At 37.5% G+C, this 17,138-nt stretch overlaps 2 protein-coding genes across 8 annotated transcripts; both read right to left on the bottom strand.

The window, feature by feature from the left end:
- Positions 1-618: 618 nt before the first annotated feature.
- LOC130164092 (ubiquitin carboxyl-terminal hydrolase 47-like) lies at positions 619-9,012 on the bottom strand. Of its 7 annotated transcripts, none has more exons than XM_056368521.1 (14): positions 8,896-9,012; positions 7,280-7,341; positions 7,070-7,166; positions 5,277-5,392; positions 5,051-5,121; positions 4,344-4,469; positions 4,166-4,261; positions 3,474-3,602; positions 3,259-3,387; positions 3,136-3,176; positions 2,134-2,168; positions 1,855-1,991; positions 1,457-1,508; positions 619-1,038 (listed from the first exon to the last, which is right to left on the bottom strand). In XM_056368521.1, the coding sequence occupies exons 3-14, from the start codon at positions 7,099-7,101 to the stop codon at positions 869-871; spliced, it is 1,134 nt and encodes a 377-aa protein (XP_056224496.1). In that variant the 5' UTR covers positions 7,102-7,166; positions 7,280-7,341; positions 8,896-9,012; the 3' UTR covers positions 619-868. The 7 variants fall into 7 exon arrangements, with proteins under 7 accessions (XP_056224496.1, XP_056224500.1, XP_056224499.1 ...); XM_056368525.1 differs by having other exon boundaries at positions 1,457-1,516; XM_056368524.1 differs by having other exon boundaries at positions 896-1,354.
- Positions 9,013-9,358: 346 nt separating this feature from the next.
- On the bottom strand, positions 9,359-11,920 carry LOC130164578 (potential E3 ubiquitin-protein ligase ariadne-2-like). Its single transcript, XM_056369393.1, has 4 exons — positions 11,765-11,920; positions 10,756-10,856; positions 10,397-10,552; positions 9,359-10,274 (listed from the first exon to the last, which is right to left on the bottom strand). Exons 1-4 carry the CDS (start codon positions 11,841-11,843, stop codon positions 9,822-9,824), a joined length of 789 nt encoding a protein of 262 aa, XP_056225368.1. The 5' UTR covers positions 11,844-11,920; the 3' UTR covers positions 9,359-9,821.
- Positions 11,921-17,138: the final 5,218 nt, after the last annotated feature.

Raw genomic sequence — 17,138 nt, forward strand, 5'->3', positions numbered from 1 at the left:
AATTAACTAGAGTTATGAATTAAGTAGAACAAGAAGAACAAGACTGGTAAACGTAGTCTCCTGGTGCTTCATGCTGTTGATACCATGAATGCAGCACTGATGTGAATCACAGCACATTAACTGCAGTGCATTTTAATGTAGCCTACATATTCAACTATAACTACGTCCAACATCAAAACATTTCAGATCTTGCCTAGACAAAAAGAAAGTTTTGATTCTGCGTCATCAGGAGGATGTTTCAGAAGAAACTAACTTGTGACAGTTTGTCACCTAATATTCCCAACATCTATGGCGTCTGATCACGACAGTGCTAGCTATGATGACCAGCTCTTCCACATGTGACAACTCAGACATGCACCACTTTTTGAATTCATAACAATCTGTGAATTTATGGTGGCATACCAAAAATATGGAACAATCATGGCAAATCATCTGGAAAGGCAAACTCAAAACAAAGAATTGTGAACAAATTAAGATATATTTGACCCCTCTAGTTGAAATCTAACTTAAGAACCATAGAATTAAAACAGTGTTATGCCCCAGTCTAGGGGGGCCCTAGGACACAGCATGAATTAGCCCCATCTTCCCAAAGTCCCAAGTAGCCACCACAAAGATTAGTTGAATATAAAGAAAATGATTTATTAACATAAAAGTTTCTTTTGAACATATAGGAAAAAAATATTCAGGTTAGGCTTCAGGGTGGACTAAGGCCAACATAAACATAATCCCTCTGTCTTGAAAATAAACAACTAAGCTCACCAAGGGAAAACAAATAACAATCAACTCACCTCCCTGACTAAATAAACAGGAAAAAAACCAGAGAAACAAAACTGGCAGCCCACCCTTACTACTCAATGAAACAAAGAAACTACACAAAACTGAATTGCTGCAACGGTGTGGCCAGTTGGGAGAAGAGGAAAACGAGAGGGAGCCGGCGGCCATCTTGGCTCTTTATGTACCAGGTGATCGGGGGTTGCAGCCAATCACCAACCAGGGTGCAGAGCCTTTCCCCAATGACGGCGCGGCTGTGGCACACACCTATTTGCATACAAATGAAAAAAACAGGAACACAGGGCACACACACACATATACAACAAACCACCTACAATAATATGACCGCAGTCGTAACAACAGATATAGTTTTTTGGGGGAAACCACACCCAACTGCAGTCATGTGAATTCCTGTAAATGTGTGGCATTAATTGAAAGTGAGTGAGATTTCAGTGAACTGTAAACAGCACAGCCAATCAAGTTTCTGTTTCATGCAGGGCTTGAGTCGTTGGGCAAAGGTTCTCAGAAATTCTCTGCCTGGTGTTTGTGTCAGTGGCACAGTTGTGTCTTAAAGACGTGTTTCCTGTAAGATGAGATATGGTACAAAGTGTACTTTCAAAGTATAAATGATCTTATTTCCTGTGAAAACAAACCAGGAGAAAAAAAAAAAAGTGTCAATACCTACTTTCTTTTTCGCTTGATGCCACACCTGCTGATATGAAGCATTCAAAGTTTTTCTGAAAGTCTGGAACAATTTGTAAATATAAATTACTAACACCATAATAAATTCTGCCTGCAAAAGGGTATTTGTGTTTATCTATTATAAGACCACAGTCAACAAAAAAACAGCTTTTTCTGTTATATCTTGTTTATGTAAACCCGTGTAATTATTTAAGCACATCATACACACTGTATGAGTGTCTTGTGAAGAGAAAGAGCAGCCATTGGAGTGACTGTCTCCATCTGCTTCAGTGTCCCTTTGAGGCAACGACTCTTTGACCATCTGTCCATTTCTTCTAAACTATATCAGTATAGCTCTCCTTTAATACCATCACCATTTAAGCGCTTCAAGTTTTCCCTTACGCTGCAACTTTCATCCTTCAGTTGATGATGAGGAACAAGAGCCTCTCCTCTCTCTGCCTCATCACATCTTCCTTCAGCCTTGACATCAGAATATGCGAAGTCAGCTTTCTGGTCGACTTCATCAGTTTGTCCGCTCACTTTGAAGAGTAAGAGGGGAGCTTATGAACTTAACCTGCTATTAAGTAAAGCACTGATTCAAAACCTTAACATATGTAACTACAGTGTAACAAAAATAAATCTATTAAGGTATCAGTAAATGTGGTACATTTGCAAACTTACCCTTCCTGTACATGAGAAGGTATGCTGTATGGGACCTGGTTTTCAGAGGAAAAACACATAATCAAAAAGTGGGGTACATAAACCCCAGCTGCATCGCTACAGACTGTACAGCTTCACTAAAAATGCCCCAGTTCTGGTTGTTAGCAAAGGGTTCAGTATGCTCGAAACATTGTTGTTTGACCACCTGATCTTTCTCCAAGAATTGTGTGTTTTGTGTGTCTTTGTGAGTAAATGAGTAAAAAGGAGGAGAAGAGCACATACTTTTAGATTTTCTATCCTTGAATTAATCCATGGTTTCGTTCTCTAAAGGTCTAAAGGTCTACAGCTAAGCTAGTGGCTCTGTGAGGCTGTACTTGAGCACAGCAGTTCTTTGAGCTAAATGCTAACATCAGTATTCTAACCTGCTCACAATGACACATGTATGATGTTTACCACATTAACCATCTTAGATTAGAATGTTAACATTTGCTGATTAGCACTTCGCACATGGAGAATATCATTAGTTTTGCAGGTATTTGGTCATAAACCAGAGTATTGGACAAATGAAACATTTTGACCTGAAGATATCGCTAGATGGAAAAAGCCGGTCTCACAAAATCATTACACAAATGAACATCATAGCAATCCATCTTAAATTTGTCGAGATATTTATGTAAGGACCAAAAAGATGGATTGGCTGTCCAACTGAATTATTAACAAAAAGAGAGCTTGAGAGAAAAGATGTACCTTCACACCTTTACACAACTGGTAAATTGCTATGTAAAGTGGGAGTAAACAGGAATTGTTGGACAGTCTGCTCCAGCAAATGATAGAAATCACTGGACGCAAATCCTCCAGTCTAACTTTGGAAAGGTTAGGGGGGGTTTACGATGCTGTGAGTTTATCTGACAAGCAGATCCTCTGAAGCATATTAAGGCCCTAATAAAGTACATATGAAGCTTTCTCAATGACACCATGACCACTAAAGAAATGGCACTCAATAACATAAGGGCAACCATTTACCTCACAGAGGTGTTTCCAGCCCCAAATAGAGGTTGTTTGACCTGTAGAGATGAAAAATAATAGTGTTGTTAAACTTGATTAGTGACATTTGACTGGATATAGAAAAAAAATAAGCCTCCTCACCCTCTTAACAATGGCATCATTGAAGTGATACCACTCCCCAGTTTCAAAAGACTTGATTTCTGCAGTATAATGACCTCCTCTGAGGTTACCAAAGTGGTTGACTAAAGCATAGAGGTCATAGGTGCATTGCTGAAGAAAGGGAAGTAGAACAAATTCAAAATATTTTAGAAATGTGAAATTAAAATAATTTGCTGCTGGAAAATATAAAAACATACCTCCATGTGCAAAGTTTGGGGGACATCCACTTTGCAGTGAAGCTTGATATAACACTTATGATTGTGGTCAAAACTGAATCTCTTCAGCAGGAGGGTCAGAATCTGTGGATTAAGTGTCATCTCACAGCCCTAAACCACATAATGAAAAGATGTTTTGGGGTTAACATACAGTGTAAAAATACTGATTTTATGAGGCGACTTCAGTTTCAGGATGTTCATCCAACGTTGCTTTATATTGGAAGGATATATTGCGAACAGTAATTATGATACTAGACAACATCTGGAAAGATCAGAAAAGTTTATTGTAGCTGAGATTTGGTAAGGAAAGAGTTGCTGCAAGTGCATTTAATTATTGCTTCTAATACCTTAATACCACTTGTGTACCTTTATGCCCATTTCCTACACAATAATGCCAGTACTTTATGAATATATATGAGAACTATGATTTAATATTATTTTTATGTAGCTAATTTTTAATTCTATTTAGTTTTTATTTAATCACTTACTGTAAGTAAATAGAATTACTGTTACTGTTTACAGTTAGGCCCGGTGGTAAATAAGATATGCTTATTAATAATGTTTTAGGTGTGCTTTTGTCACTTAGTAGAAAACATAAAACAGTATGAACAGGAAGTAGCAACAAAGTTACTCCTTGTCACTAAAGACGTCAAAAGATCTAATTTATTACTCACAATGTCTGCATCTTGCTTTTTATTGCAGCAGTCACAATAAATCTTGTTGTCACCGCAGATTCTTTTTCCTTTAAAGTATGCCCTCAACTCGGTCACCTGTAAGCAGAGTATCTTATTTAATAATTAAAGTTCTTCTTTTCTCCCTTGAAGAAAAACTACATTAAAAAAAGTACAGTACCACACTGTACGTTTGACGATCCAAATAGTTCACAGTAAGTGGCAAAATCCAAAAACAGCTCCTGGAGTTGTTCCTCTTCTCACACGCGACACATGTGGTTTTATGATTCAGCTCTCCCTTGAAAATCTACATACAAAAGTACAGCAGAGGCTCAGTTAGTGCTGTATCAAATACATAATTGTTACTTTACAGATTAAGATTCTATGTACAATAGTGTTTAAAATTTGAGCTTAAACAATTAGTCAATTAATGATTTACTATTAAAGTCCATAATCAGAAACTTATCAGTGACTGTTTTGATAACTAATTAATCATTAAAGTCATTTTTCAAGTAAAAGTGACAAACAGTTTCACAGTTTTAGCTTTTCAATTAAGGGATTGGTCAAGAACATGCCAAAAACAATTATTAGTTGCAGCACGAAATCAAATTTCTCCACTACAACCAAATACAAGACTAGTATGCTGCTTAAATATTAACGCACAAGTAATAATAATCTAATTATATTATATAGAAGTATATGTAATATGTCATAAAAAATACTATAGATACTCACTGGGGTAATTTCTTTGAGTTTTTCTACTTTCAAGTCTTTAGCAGTTGAGCTAACCCCAGCACATGCATTGATGTTCTTATACGTCAGTGTTGATTAATGCACACTGTCCCCTATAAATAAATAAATAAATACTGTAAATAAATGTGCTTCTACCTTGGATGCCTCTATGCTGCTTAAATGCAGGATCTTCTCAAAATACTCAGCAGCATCACATTGCCTGTGTACTGAAAGTAGGGTTAAGTTAGATTTTTCTGTCAGATAACATCATTCATATCAACTATATATTGCCTCATAGAGTCAGTACCAGGTTCAAGAGTCTGTAGGATTTTAACACATAAGCACCCACAGCTGCAGTTAAATGTCTCAAATCCAAACTTACCATCTGTGATCCCAAGATTTGTTGTAAAGCTATATGTTCTAGCCAAACGTCTCTCTAACTCATCAAACAGTTTTCCCAGGCGTGAGTCAATGGTTGTTGAATCTTCACTGCAGCATCTGTGGCACAGTGAGAAGTACAAGCAACTTTATTAACCAATGAAAAAAGTCACATTATTTAACATGGTTTAGAACAACAGTCTGTGCACTGGAGTGATTTCATATCCTATCATGCAGTCCTTTCTGACAAATGCGTTTTGAAGGAATAGATCGACATTTTGGTAAAAAAAAAAACCACTAATTCAATTTCTTTGTGAGAGTCTTTGGCGGTTAGACCCCATTGTGATGTCATCATGTGTGATAGGCAGGTGAGGCTGTGTGGAATATTGGAAACTATATAACTTTAATAATAACTATAATACAGGAAGAATGACAGATGAGCGAGATATATCGATCATTATCTTACTGCAGTAGAGGACTTCCAGTGAAATAGTTAACAAAGAGGTTACATAGAGTAATACATGCTGAAAGGAGTATGTAATGTTTACATAAATTATAAGATAATTCATGAAAGAGGTCGCGTTAGCATTAAGCGAAGATGACGTTGCTATAGGCCTGAACTAAATTATGTGAGGTGGTAATTCTAGAAAAATGTGAAAATTAAAGATGTGGTAGAATGCCAGACAAGTTCAAAATGTGCAACATGAAAGAATTACAAATTCTGTTAGGGTACATATGTGATACCAAACATGGCTGCTCCTGCATTGGGTTGGGAATCAATATTAAGTGCCTGAAATATCATTTTAAAGAGCGCAGACCAGTAAGTTCCCAGAGCAGGACATGACCAAAACATATGGGTTAAGTTGGCAGAGGCATTTCAACACCTGTCACAACTTGATTCTTCATAATGATATATTTTAGCTAGTCTTACTTTGGATGAATGAGCTCAGTATAGAACTTTGAATAGTATTATGTTTAGTTTTGCACAAGAAATACTTTCCTTCACTCTCTGCAGAGCACAGTTCCAGATGTTCTCTCCCATGTCATCTCATAACTTGACCACCCAGTCTGCCCTAATCTTTATGAGGGTTATATTTTTAAGAGGAGCAATGCAATTATTTATTCTTGAAATAAATCTCTAGCAGAAGCAGCCATTTTAAATCTATATCTCGTTTGTTTCATCTGTCACCATTTTACAGAGGGTTATGTGCCAGACAGTTTCTTGTCTGAAACCAGTAACTTCCTGTAGTCTTCACTGGTTGCCTGGCAACCAATCCCCACAGACAAACTGTGCAAAATCCCCAGCAACACCAGAATACAGTGGCGTGCAGTGACTTTCATAGATAGGCAAGCAGACAACTGCCACCCTGTTGTTCTGAGATCAGATGTAAGGAGATTTCGCTTCCACTTCAAGATCATTCTAATTGATGTCTATTTTTAGCTTTAACTTGGCGAGCACTGCTTGCCTTGCTTGCCCTGATGGCACACCACTGCCACGATATGACTTTTTTTACAATTAGATTTTTGTTTATTAATGACCTTTAATGGTCTTGGTAGGTGGATTTTGTTACCTCAGTACAGAGCCAGGCTAATTGTTTCTCCGTGTCCAGTCATTATAACTAGCTTGTGGCTATTATTTCATATTTAGTACATAGACATCATTATCAATCTTCTCAACTTTCCCCCAAATGTAAAACTATTCCGTTAATATACTGAAAAGAGCTAACGAAACAGTTGTTCTGATTTTCATTTGGTCTGACCTGTCTAAAAATATAAAGACAAGCTGGAGTAACAAACCGTTTTATTGCCGCCCGGAAGTCCTCAGTCATAAAAAGCACCTGAAGCACGCTGTTCAAATAGCATGTTAGACCTGGACTATTCAGGCCATGGTAATCTAAACACAAAACAGTGAAAGTGAAGTGTAAGAATTACTGGTACATTATGATAAATCTTAGAAAATCTTTAAGCCACATGCTTATGGCAAGCATCATCATTTTTGTCACTTACCTGAGATGGTTGTCTAGTTTCTCTCTGAACATTTGTACACGGGCAGGATACATAGTGATGTCCTTTGAATGAGAGTGTTGACATTTTTAGTTTACTGAATTTATATGATTTAACCTGTCAAAACACATTAGATACAGCAGAAGTTAAGTTACAAACAAACATTTACAAAAGTTTTTTTATTAGCAACTGAATTGCCTGCAGAAGGACAAATATCAAGTCAATTGCATATGGAATATCTGAAGAGACCTAATTTTACACTAAAAAAGACATACACATATCCAAATTACCATTATTATATGTTTGTATCTAGAATTTAACAGCAAAAATGAGTCCTGGCTGTATGGTACATCACAGATGTAAAGTGAAGTGAAGTGGAATAGGATAGTTCGGGTTATTTGACATGTGGTTGCATGAGGTAGTCATGCACAGTCAGTGTGTTCCCTGCACTAGACTGAGATCAGCGCGCTGCCAGTTAGGAGAGATGGCCAGGAGTACTGGCACACTGGTGGACCTTTAAAACAAAAAAAAACAATCCAATATCCGTTGAAATGTACGCTTCATGTGGTGCATGACTGCATGACTAGCTCATACAACCCCACGTGAAATAACCCGAGCTATACGTTTAATGTACATGACAATACTAATGATACTTGTAATCTAGTTTTGATTCTCCGTTCACTGCATCAGTTTACATGTAGAATATACTTTAAAACCAATGGTGGAAAGTAACTAAGTACATTTACGTCCCTACTGTACTTAAAGTTTTACAGTTTTTACAGATACTTGTACTTTACTTGTATTTTGTATTTTATATTATGCTATTCTATAATTCTAGTCCACTTCATTACAGAGGGAAATATTGTACTCCACTACATTTATTTGACAACTATAGGCAATGGTTACTTTTCAGATTATGGTTTTTCATGGGTTTAAGAAAACATCTGGTCTCTGTATAAAATATTATGTACTTTTTTTTTCAAATTCAAACGATATAAAATAGTTAAAATATTCAGCACAGCCACCAGATATAACAATAAAACATTCTTACACGTTAATACATGAGTAATATTAATCCAATAATATAACACTATGGCAAGTTCCATCCTGCTGCATAACAAGTATTAATCAAAGTTTGTACTTCTACTCCTGAAAATATATGATATATTATTGAAATTATAGATTCAGGACGTTTACTTGTAATAGGAATTTTTATACTGCTGTTTACTACTTTCACTGAGGTACAACATCTCCAACATTTCACCACTGCTTGAAACATGTAAAATATAGTAATTGGCTGTGAAAGCTCTCTACAAAAATCACAACGGTGTTCGATTTCCATTTAAAATGGCAACAATAGGATTAAGCTCAAATCATTTTGAGTCTAAACAAACACAGCAACTGCCGATTTGACAAACATTTGACAGGGACCAGTGAACTCAGTTGTTGTGTTTGGAAACTCACACGCCTCAAAACCACAAGCCATAAGCTACAAGAGCACGATACTAAACCCGCAGTAAAGTGCCACGTGTAGGCTACACTATAACCCTTACGGTCCGATAAGCACATGAGGTTTTGTTGTGTATTAACATGGGAGGGTAAAACACAGAAATACTCACTTTGCAGCCTGTCCCGATGATCCGGCGTGTAACTGTGAACTTTCAATTTCTATACCAGCGGCAGTTTGAAGGAGGAAGATAGAGCGACACAGAGAGAGAGAGAGAGAGAGAGAGAGAGAGAGAGAGAGAGAGAGAGAGAGAGAGAGAGAGAGAGAGAGAGAGATGTCGTATAATTTGAAAATATATCGTTATAACAATAAACTTTAATAAATAAATAAACAGTATTGTTATATGAATGCCCAATTATTATCAATATCATTATTATTCGTGGTGAAAATTAAAGTATTTTGTCAGCCCCTCCCTGTTGAAGTGAAGCGGGTACAAGATACCAGATTGTGATTTAAGAGCCAGAGGACTATCAAAACAACCTTTAAAACACTAAAGAGCAGATGCAGAACATGACTGCTGCAGTTGAAGGATACAACAGTGGAGAGGCAGAAAGAATTCACTCAAATAGTATCTTTGTACATTAACTTTAATTCAACCAGAAAGACAAGGCCTTATTAGGACAAAATTGCCTTCTCAGCACAAAGAGGCAGTAAAGTAGTAGCTGAAAACACATAACAAAAAGGTGGTGGAATCACAATGCACTTACATTAAAGAAGCAATACACAATCAGACAATTAACAGAATGCAGTGGTGGATATGAAAGGATATATACCTAATTTCAAATGTATGAATTCATATATGCTTCATAATCATATGTTCCAATTCTCAGCCTTATAATTCAGGCAGGTTTCAGGTATGACCATCACATCTGGCTCAATTTCTAACTAACAATACAAATGCATTCTGTTTGTTTCTATGAAGAAATAAGATTCAGATCTTTAAAATCAGAGAATAATGTAAAGTACACCACTGGTGCATTACTTCAAAAAGAATGCATCAAAAGAAACTGAAGCACTTACATAGTGCTGTTTACTTTATTACTTCTTCCACACAGGTATAGAGGTCTGTCTGGGGGCAACACCACTGGAGCATGGTATGAAATGCCTACTTGTCTTCAAACACTCTACTGACAGCTTCAGGCACACAAAACAAAACTCCTTCCTACATTGGGTGCAAACAACATTTTTACATTTTGTTCTGTCATGCTCCACCAGTGAGCCACAGGTGGGACAGGCTCGGATGGAGGGACAGCCACTGACCCCTGTCACAGACTCAAAGATGATATCTGGACAGTTTTTCAGTGTTTTCAGTGGTTCGTTGCAGCAGCCGTCATTTTCACAGCGGTCTGAGCGTGGAGCCGGACCCTTCCACTCCTTCAAACACTGCCAGCAGAACTCATAGGCCCGTCTTCTGTTTTTTGTGCACACGGCGCAGCGGACGCGCAGATTAGAGGTTTCCTTTCTCACCACAGAAGATCTGCATCCAGGACACTGTGATGTGGAAGGAGGTGAAAGACAAGAGATTTTTTTATTTCACCATTTTATTAGCAAGCAGAACAAGTTTAGTTCTCCTAAACAGCTAGTAAATGTCATAGATTCAATGAGACACTTACTGATTTGGCATCAAAGTAATCCTTAATAGCATTGGAAGCCAAGGCTTTTTCAAAGTACTCCATTTCTTCAGGTGTCAGAAGAGCCATTTTACGAACCTCTGAGTAAGGCCACTCAACATCACAACCACTTTGGCCACATGTGAATCTGCTTTTACCCTTTATTAAAATATGGAAAAGTAAATTATTCATTAGTAGCCTAGTAGTTGGAAACGAGCCACCAAACACTATAGGCTACACATTTTTAAGACTTTACAGTGACAGCCACTCTCTAGGACTGCAATCAGCCAACATCACAAATCATCCATCTCAAACATAGAATTATAAAATGAAGGTCATACCATTCATTAGGAACAGCCTACCTCATCCAGTAACCTGCGGCACCAGTTGGTCAGAGACATTGGAGTGACAGCGTGACCACAGGACATCAGAGCTCTGCGAGACTTGAAACCTTCACACAGAACTGAGGAAAAACACGAAGAAATTGTCGCACAAAAACAAAAACCATGTTATACACTGTAAAAGGTCATACCTATGCTGACTTGAATTACATTAGTGTAGTTTACTTATTTCTCACTATCCTGTTGATTCAACTCGTGTAATGTGGGTAATGTACTGTTTTTGCCTGAAGAAGGTATAAAACTAAGGTCACGTAAGTAAACTGGACTTGTAACTTTGTGTTCCTGGAGTTTTTATTCGGGATAAGTGGATGGAGTTTCCCAGCATGCTCTTGGGTAATGTGTTTGCAGGCATAAATTGAGTGGATTGTGTTCTGGATGTTAACTGTGCATGGTGATTGGTATTACTGTTCTTGACAATTACTCTACTTTCTAGTAGCTTCCCTGGAGGCGCACCTGCTTTTAATGTAATAAACAGCTACAGTTTATAATAAAATTACTTTATTGCAATCAACTTGTTTCATTGAATACTTCCATTTGTTACTTCATACATTGATCCTTGCTTAAAATGCTCAAAATTGTATCTTCTTATATATAAAAATAAGTAAACCTGTCAATCTTTGATGTGCTCACTTGATTTATCCAAGGTGAGTTTTTTAGTTTCCTAAACTATACTGAGTAAACACAACTTTCCATACAAGTCAGACTAACTTGTTTTACTTAAGTTGCTACCACTTAACAGCACGTTAACTTTAGTTGTCATTTTAAGCTGCACAATTACATTTTAAGTAAACTTAGCATGTATATGAAGTCACCATAATTTAAAACTAATAGTTATATTTGCTTAATTTCTTCAAGGCAATCGGTTTCCTAGATTTTTTAGTAAGATTAATTCGTCACATGTTACAGTGAATGAAAAATACACAATATAATCCACATACGGACGGAAAAATCTAAAACTGGGGTTACTTACTGTCAAGTTCATCATCTCTGTCCACAAATCTAAGTGTCGAGTCTCGAGGGTCATAACACTTCTCCTGCTTAGCTGACATATTTGAGACAATCTAATGTCGCTGTCTTGAGCTCTCCTGCGAAATCAGCAGTGGCAGGCGAGTCAAATCTAAACGTGTCAAACGCTTTTGGTTTCATTTACGAATAGGTTTCACATAGGTCATGTGATTTTTAGTCAACTGTCAGGTAACGTTTTCTGGTCATTTCAGTGCCCTTGGATAAATTAGGAGTCAGTATTTCCTTTTCATTATAATGTTTTATAACAGTAGGGTCAGGGTCGGTTTTATAATAGTCTACTTTCCTGTTTCAAATGTAACTTTATTCTACTTTTGATCTGTCGTGCCATCAGCATCATCTGTCATCGTCCCCGTTATGTATTAAACGGGTTTTAAACATACTCAGGAGATGATCAACAACATAAAATGATTATTCCTATCTCTCACTCCAACATTATCAGGTTACTGTTTAGCTGTGTCTTTAATGCCCACATTACCGACAGTCTGTTTTTTGGGTTTTTTTGTAATGAGCATTAATATGAGACAGCTGTCCTGATCACCTCCTATAATGCAACAATTATTTAATTCTATAGGCTATGTTTTTTTTTTTTTTTAATAATACAAGTTATCGAAGTCACTCAAACTGCACAAACAACCAAAAATGCTGATGAATTTCACTGTTTATGGCACATTTCCGGTTTGATGTGTCGCAAACTCTCTAAGTCTAACAGTGGGAAACAAAAATGAAATATCCTGACACCCTCCATAATGTTAGTGACATAGTATAGGCCAACGGTAATATAAGGCTCTCCTATTTAGTTTCTGATTAGAGGCTATAATTTGCTGTAATAGTTTCTAAGTATCATTTATTTCGGATTTGGAATTACCTGCGGTTTCTAATCGCATTATAATTTAAGAGGGCTACTCTAGTTAGTGTATGACTGTTGTTTACTGTCCAATAACAAATGTGTTCTTGTTCTATCTAATTTGAAACTGAGTAGGCTACGGCTTGTTACGTCTTATCAATGCACCGTAAAATAAAGTGCTAACCCTCCCCCTTAAATGTGAGATCAGGGTGATGAGCATTGTTGAATGGCCTCTTAGATTTTTTTTTTCTTTTAAACGAAAACGAAAGAGACAGCCTCTCATTCAAAAGAGACAGCACCTTCACTTTCAACTTGTCTGAACACCGAAGACATTGAAACGGGAAAGATCGCAGTGTCTCCTCACACACATACAAAGCAAATAAAATGGTCCGCCAGGTGATCATGCAGGGGCTTTCAGGGGAAACAAAGACGATCGACCTCTGCGACACCGACGAGCAGATGCAGAGAATGACCGTGAAGCAGCTGAGGGGGAAAATAGCGGAGAAGATCCCAGGTAAAATAAAAAAGATCAAATGAACAGCTAGAGTGCATGTGCGAGTATTAATAATAGCAAATAATTTCATAGGTTTTGAAATATATATTAGACATAGCCTAAGTGGGTGCATATGATCTACACTTTTATCTACTTTGTCTATCACCAATATTTTCCACGAATAGAAAATCTTTTTTTTTCCTTGAAACGTATAAAGTGGCTTTGAATTGTTTCTTAACTCACTACTACCAGCAATTGTCACTCTTTTCTTTAGCTGCAATCAAGCTGTGCAACTTAAAAACCTGAGTAACTGAGGAACAACAATAGGTCTTAATGTAGATCCGCTGTCCTGATTTCATGTCCAATTTACAATTGTGTGTGTGTATGTGTGTGTGTGTGTGTGTGTGTGTGTGTGTATGTGTGTGTGTGTGTGTGTGTATGTGTGTGTGTGTGTGTGTGTGTGTGTGTGTGTCTGTGTGTGCGTGTGAGAGCAGGGCAAGGTGCGGATGATCTGCGGATGATCTTCACAAACAAAAGGCTGGATGATGACTCTGCCCTGCTGTCTAGTCATGGAATCGTGCACAGATCTGTTATCCAGCTGGTGATACTTGTTCCTGGAGGACTGGCATCTTAACACTGAGGGACCATAATCATCATTTCATGCTTCTTCTGCTTTATGTCATATATCATGATGCCTTTACAGCCTTTTATTGTAATTTTCATGTCCTGTGAGATGTTTGAAAAATAAATTGTCTGAAAAAAATCAACTTCTCGCTGTCTCTTCATCTGCATTAAGTACAGAGGGCCCCGAATAAACCACATCCCAAGTATCATGAGGATCAAAATAATACCATCTATCCAATCATTAATTCAAATGTTTCTTCCTCATATTGTAGACTGTTAAACAATTTGCTTCAACATCAGAATTTTTTTTTTTTTTTTTTTTCAAATAATGGGTTATCTGGTTTCAAATCTAATTCATTACATTTGAAACTTCTTGTTTGCCTGCAGTTAGTGACTTAGCATAGTGTTTCCTAATCTGAAACGTCCTGGATGCTTGACATGAGCTCTTGTAGCTGTATTCAGACCCAGGAGGTGAACTAACTGTCTGATGAGTAATTTACAAGGGGGCTGGTAGCAGACAGACAGAGGTGCAGGTTGTGAACAAGCAAAGCAGGCAACTGCTTGGGGCCCCATGCTGTTAGAGGGCCCCCAGGGGCTGACAAAGTTTACTCCACAGCAGTGCCTGAAAAAGTGGTTCCCTCTTCGCAACGGCATCTCACTAGGAAACCTCCCTACAGGGGCAACATGTCATTCCCTGCCTGCACATAGGCCAACATACAAGATTTATTTTTTATAATCTAACGATAATTGAATTAAACTAAACTGACATACTACCCATACAAATAGCATTTTTTTTCAAGAAGCGCCTCGATGTGCATCTAAATCTAACACTCTTATGTTTATTTAAAAAAAATCACAGCTTGTTCTTTGTCTGGTTGGTGATTAGTTGACTTAAAATGCTGCTGCGCTGTCTCACCCACTGAACAGTGTCGGTCCACAGCTGCATCAGGGCTTATTCACTGAGGAGAGGAGATAAGGTCTGTACAAAAAGTCATTAGATTTGTCGGCAGCTGCTTTTATGAAAAAAAAAGTAGCTAAAGGGTTTTAAAAGTTGTCAAATCTGGCGAGAAAAAAAGTTGCCAACAGCCAGAGTAGGAAACCTCCCTGAAGGGGTTGATGTAAACACTGGCCTTATAGTTTGGGTTATTTACAATGATGGGAGGGTCCCCCTGGCAGTTGCTTGCCAACGCTCCAACGAACTCTAGACTCACTTTGCATCATTCGGACGGGTGTGGCTTCAAGTGAAACAGAAAGGAGGCCTACCACTACATTTATATGATATGGCAGATTCCCAAGAACAGCAAACTCAAAAGGTGACTAAAGATGGACCAACTTTGTTTCCTCTGGCCTGTATTGGCCTTCAATTTTAAACCACAGATAACGTGAACAAATCCTTTGCATATGACAGTTTATGTAGTGGAGTGATATTGTAATAAACCTTATTAAGATGTAGAATTGTAGAGCGCACGCAAACATTATTTCTACTGTGTACACACAAATGAAGGTGGAAGACACCCAGGAATAACAGTCTGAGCCTCATCCTCAAATAAGGTATCCATGTGCATACTGCCAGTTGACCTGCCACTACCTGACAAACTGTGAAAACCTAAAGGCCTCAAAGAAAGATCAAGTGGTAAAATGGCTGAAGGAACAAAATAGATGTTGGAGATGTGTTAGGACTCACAAAGCAGCAGTTTGTACTCAAAAAAAACCTTGCCCAAAATGTAATGGCCAGCACCTAGGCATTTTACATGATGTAAATAGAACTCAAACAACATTTAGGGTGTTGTATATGAACCCACAAAGTATGTCACCCAAAGTACTACTTAAAGTAGTTAAAGTAAGACTCTCTAACAAAACCAAGACATTTGATACCTATGCCATCTTAGATGATGGATCTGAGTGAACAATGTTGCTACCAGGTGCTGCCAAGTATCTTGGTTTAGAGGGAGAACCAGAAAAACTTGACCTGCACACAGTGAGACAACAAACAGAAACCCTAGAGGGACAAACTGTAAATGTTAAAATATGTGCTGCCTCATTCCCTGAGAGGAAATTCTCTATTGACGGTACCTTTACCTCTGACAGTATCATGTTCACCTATCTGCACATTTAGGGTTCTTACATTAAATCCTTGATTAGTCTTAATATCAGCATTTATGAGCTTAAATAATTACACGGGTTTACATAAACAAGATACAACAGAAAAAGCTGTTTTTTTGTTGACTGTGGTCTTATAATAGATAAACACAAAGACCCTTTTGCAGGGAGAATTTATGATGGTGTTAGTAATTTATATTTACAAATTGTTCCTGACTTTCAGAAAAACTTTGAATGCTTCATATCAGCAGGTGTGGCATCAAGCGAAAAAGAAAGTAGATATTGACACTGTTTTTCCTCCTGGTTTGTTCTCACAGGAAATCAGATAATTTATATTTTGAAAGTACACTTTGTACCATATCTCATCTTACAGGAAACACGTCTTTAAGACACAACTGTGCCACTGACACAAACAACAGGCAGAGAATTTCTGAGAACCTTTGCCCAACGACTCATCGACCTGCATGAAACAGAAACTTGATTGGCTGTGCTGTTTACAGTTCACTGAAATCTCACTCACTTTCAATTAATGCCAGACATTTACAGGAATTCACATGACTGCAGTTGGGTGTGGTTTCCCCCAAAAATTTGTATCTGAAGACAAATAAAAAATAAAAATAAATGTTTTCAGCTTACATTTTTCCAGGTGTAGTGAAATCAAGTTTTCTATCCCCTATCTGCACATTTAGGGTTCTGACATTAAATTCTTGATAACGCTTAATATTAACATTTATGAGCTTCATAGAATTCATGCAGAGACTGATTTCTCTGCCTGAGATCAAAAAGACGCACATAAGCTGTGAAAAACAGAATTATGTCAGAGTTTGAAAAAACTTGAAAGGTGACTTTTTCTCCTGGAGACAAAATTGAGACAGGAGAAATAAGCTAATGTCCAAGGGCGTAGGTTTGCATATGGAAAATGGGGACATGTCCTTACCAATATTTTGGGAGGACAGAATTGTCCCTATCAATATTTGAGTGAACTCACTGTTTGGAATGAACTCATATTAAATAATTCTGATGTGTCAACATGTTTCGTACTTTGTAGATATCATGCCACCAAAATACAGAGCAGGAGATTTTCACCATCCACAGCAGCAGGTAGCAAACTACCTAGCAAAGCCACTGATTTAAAATGAAAACCTGCTAGCTACCTACTGTCAACAGCCTTACATTATTAGATTAATACTAATGAATATAAAAATGTTGATGTTGGATGCAAAATGATATATTGTTTCTTTCAGCTGAACCTCCCTT

The sequence above is a fragment of the Seriola aureovittata genome, chromosome 23 (genome assembly GCF_021018895.1).
Source record: "Seriola aureovittata isolate HTS-2021-v1 ecotype China chromosome 23, ASM2101889v1, whole genome shotgun sequence".
Lineage (NCBI taxonomy): Eukaryota > Metazoa > Chordata > Actinopteri > Carangiformes > Carangidae > Seriola > Seriola aureovittata.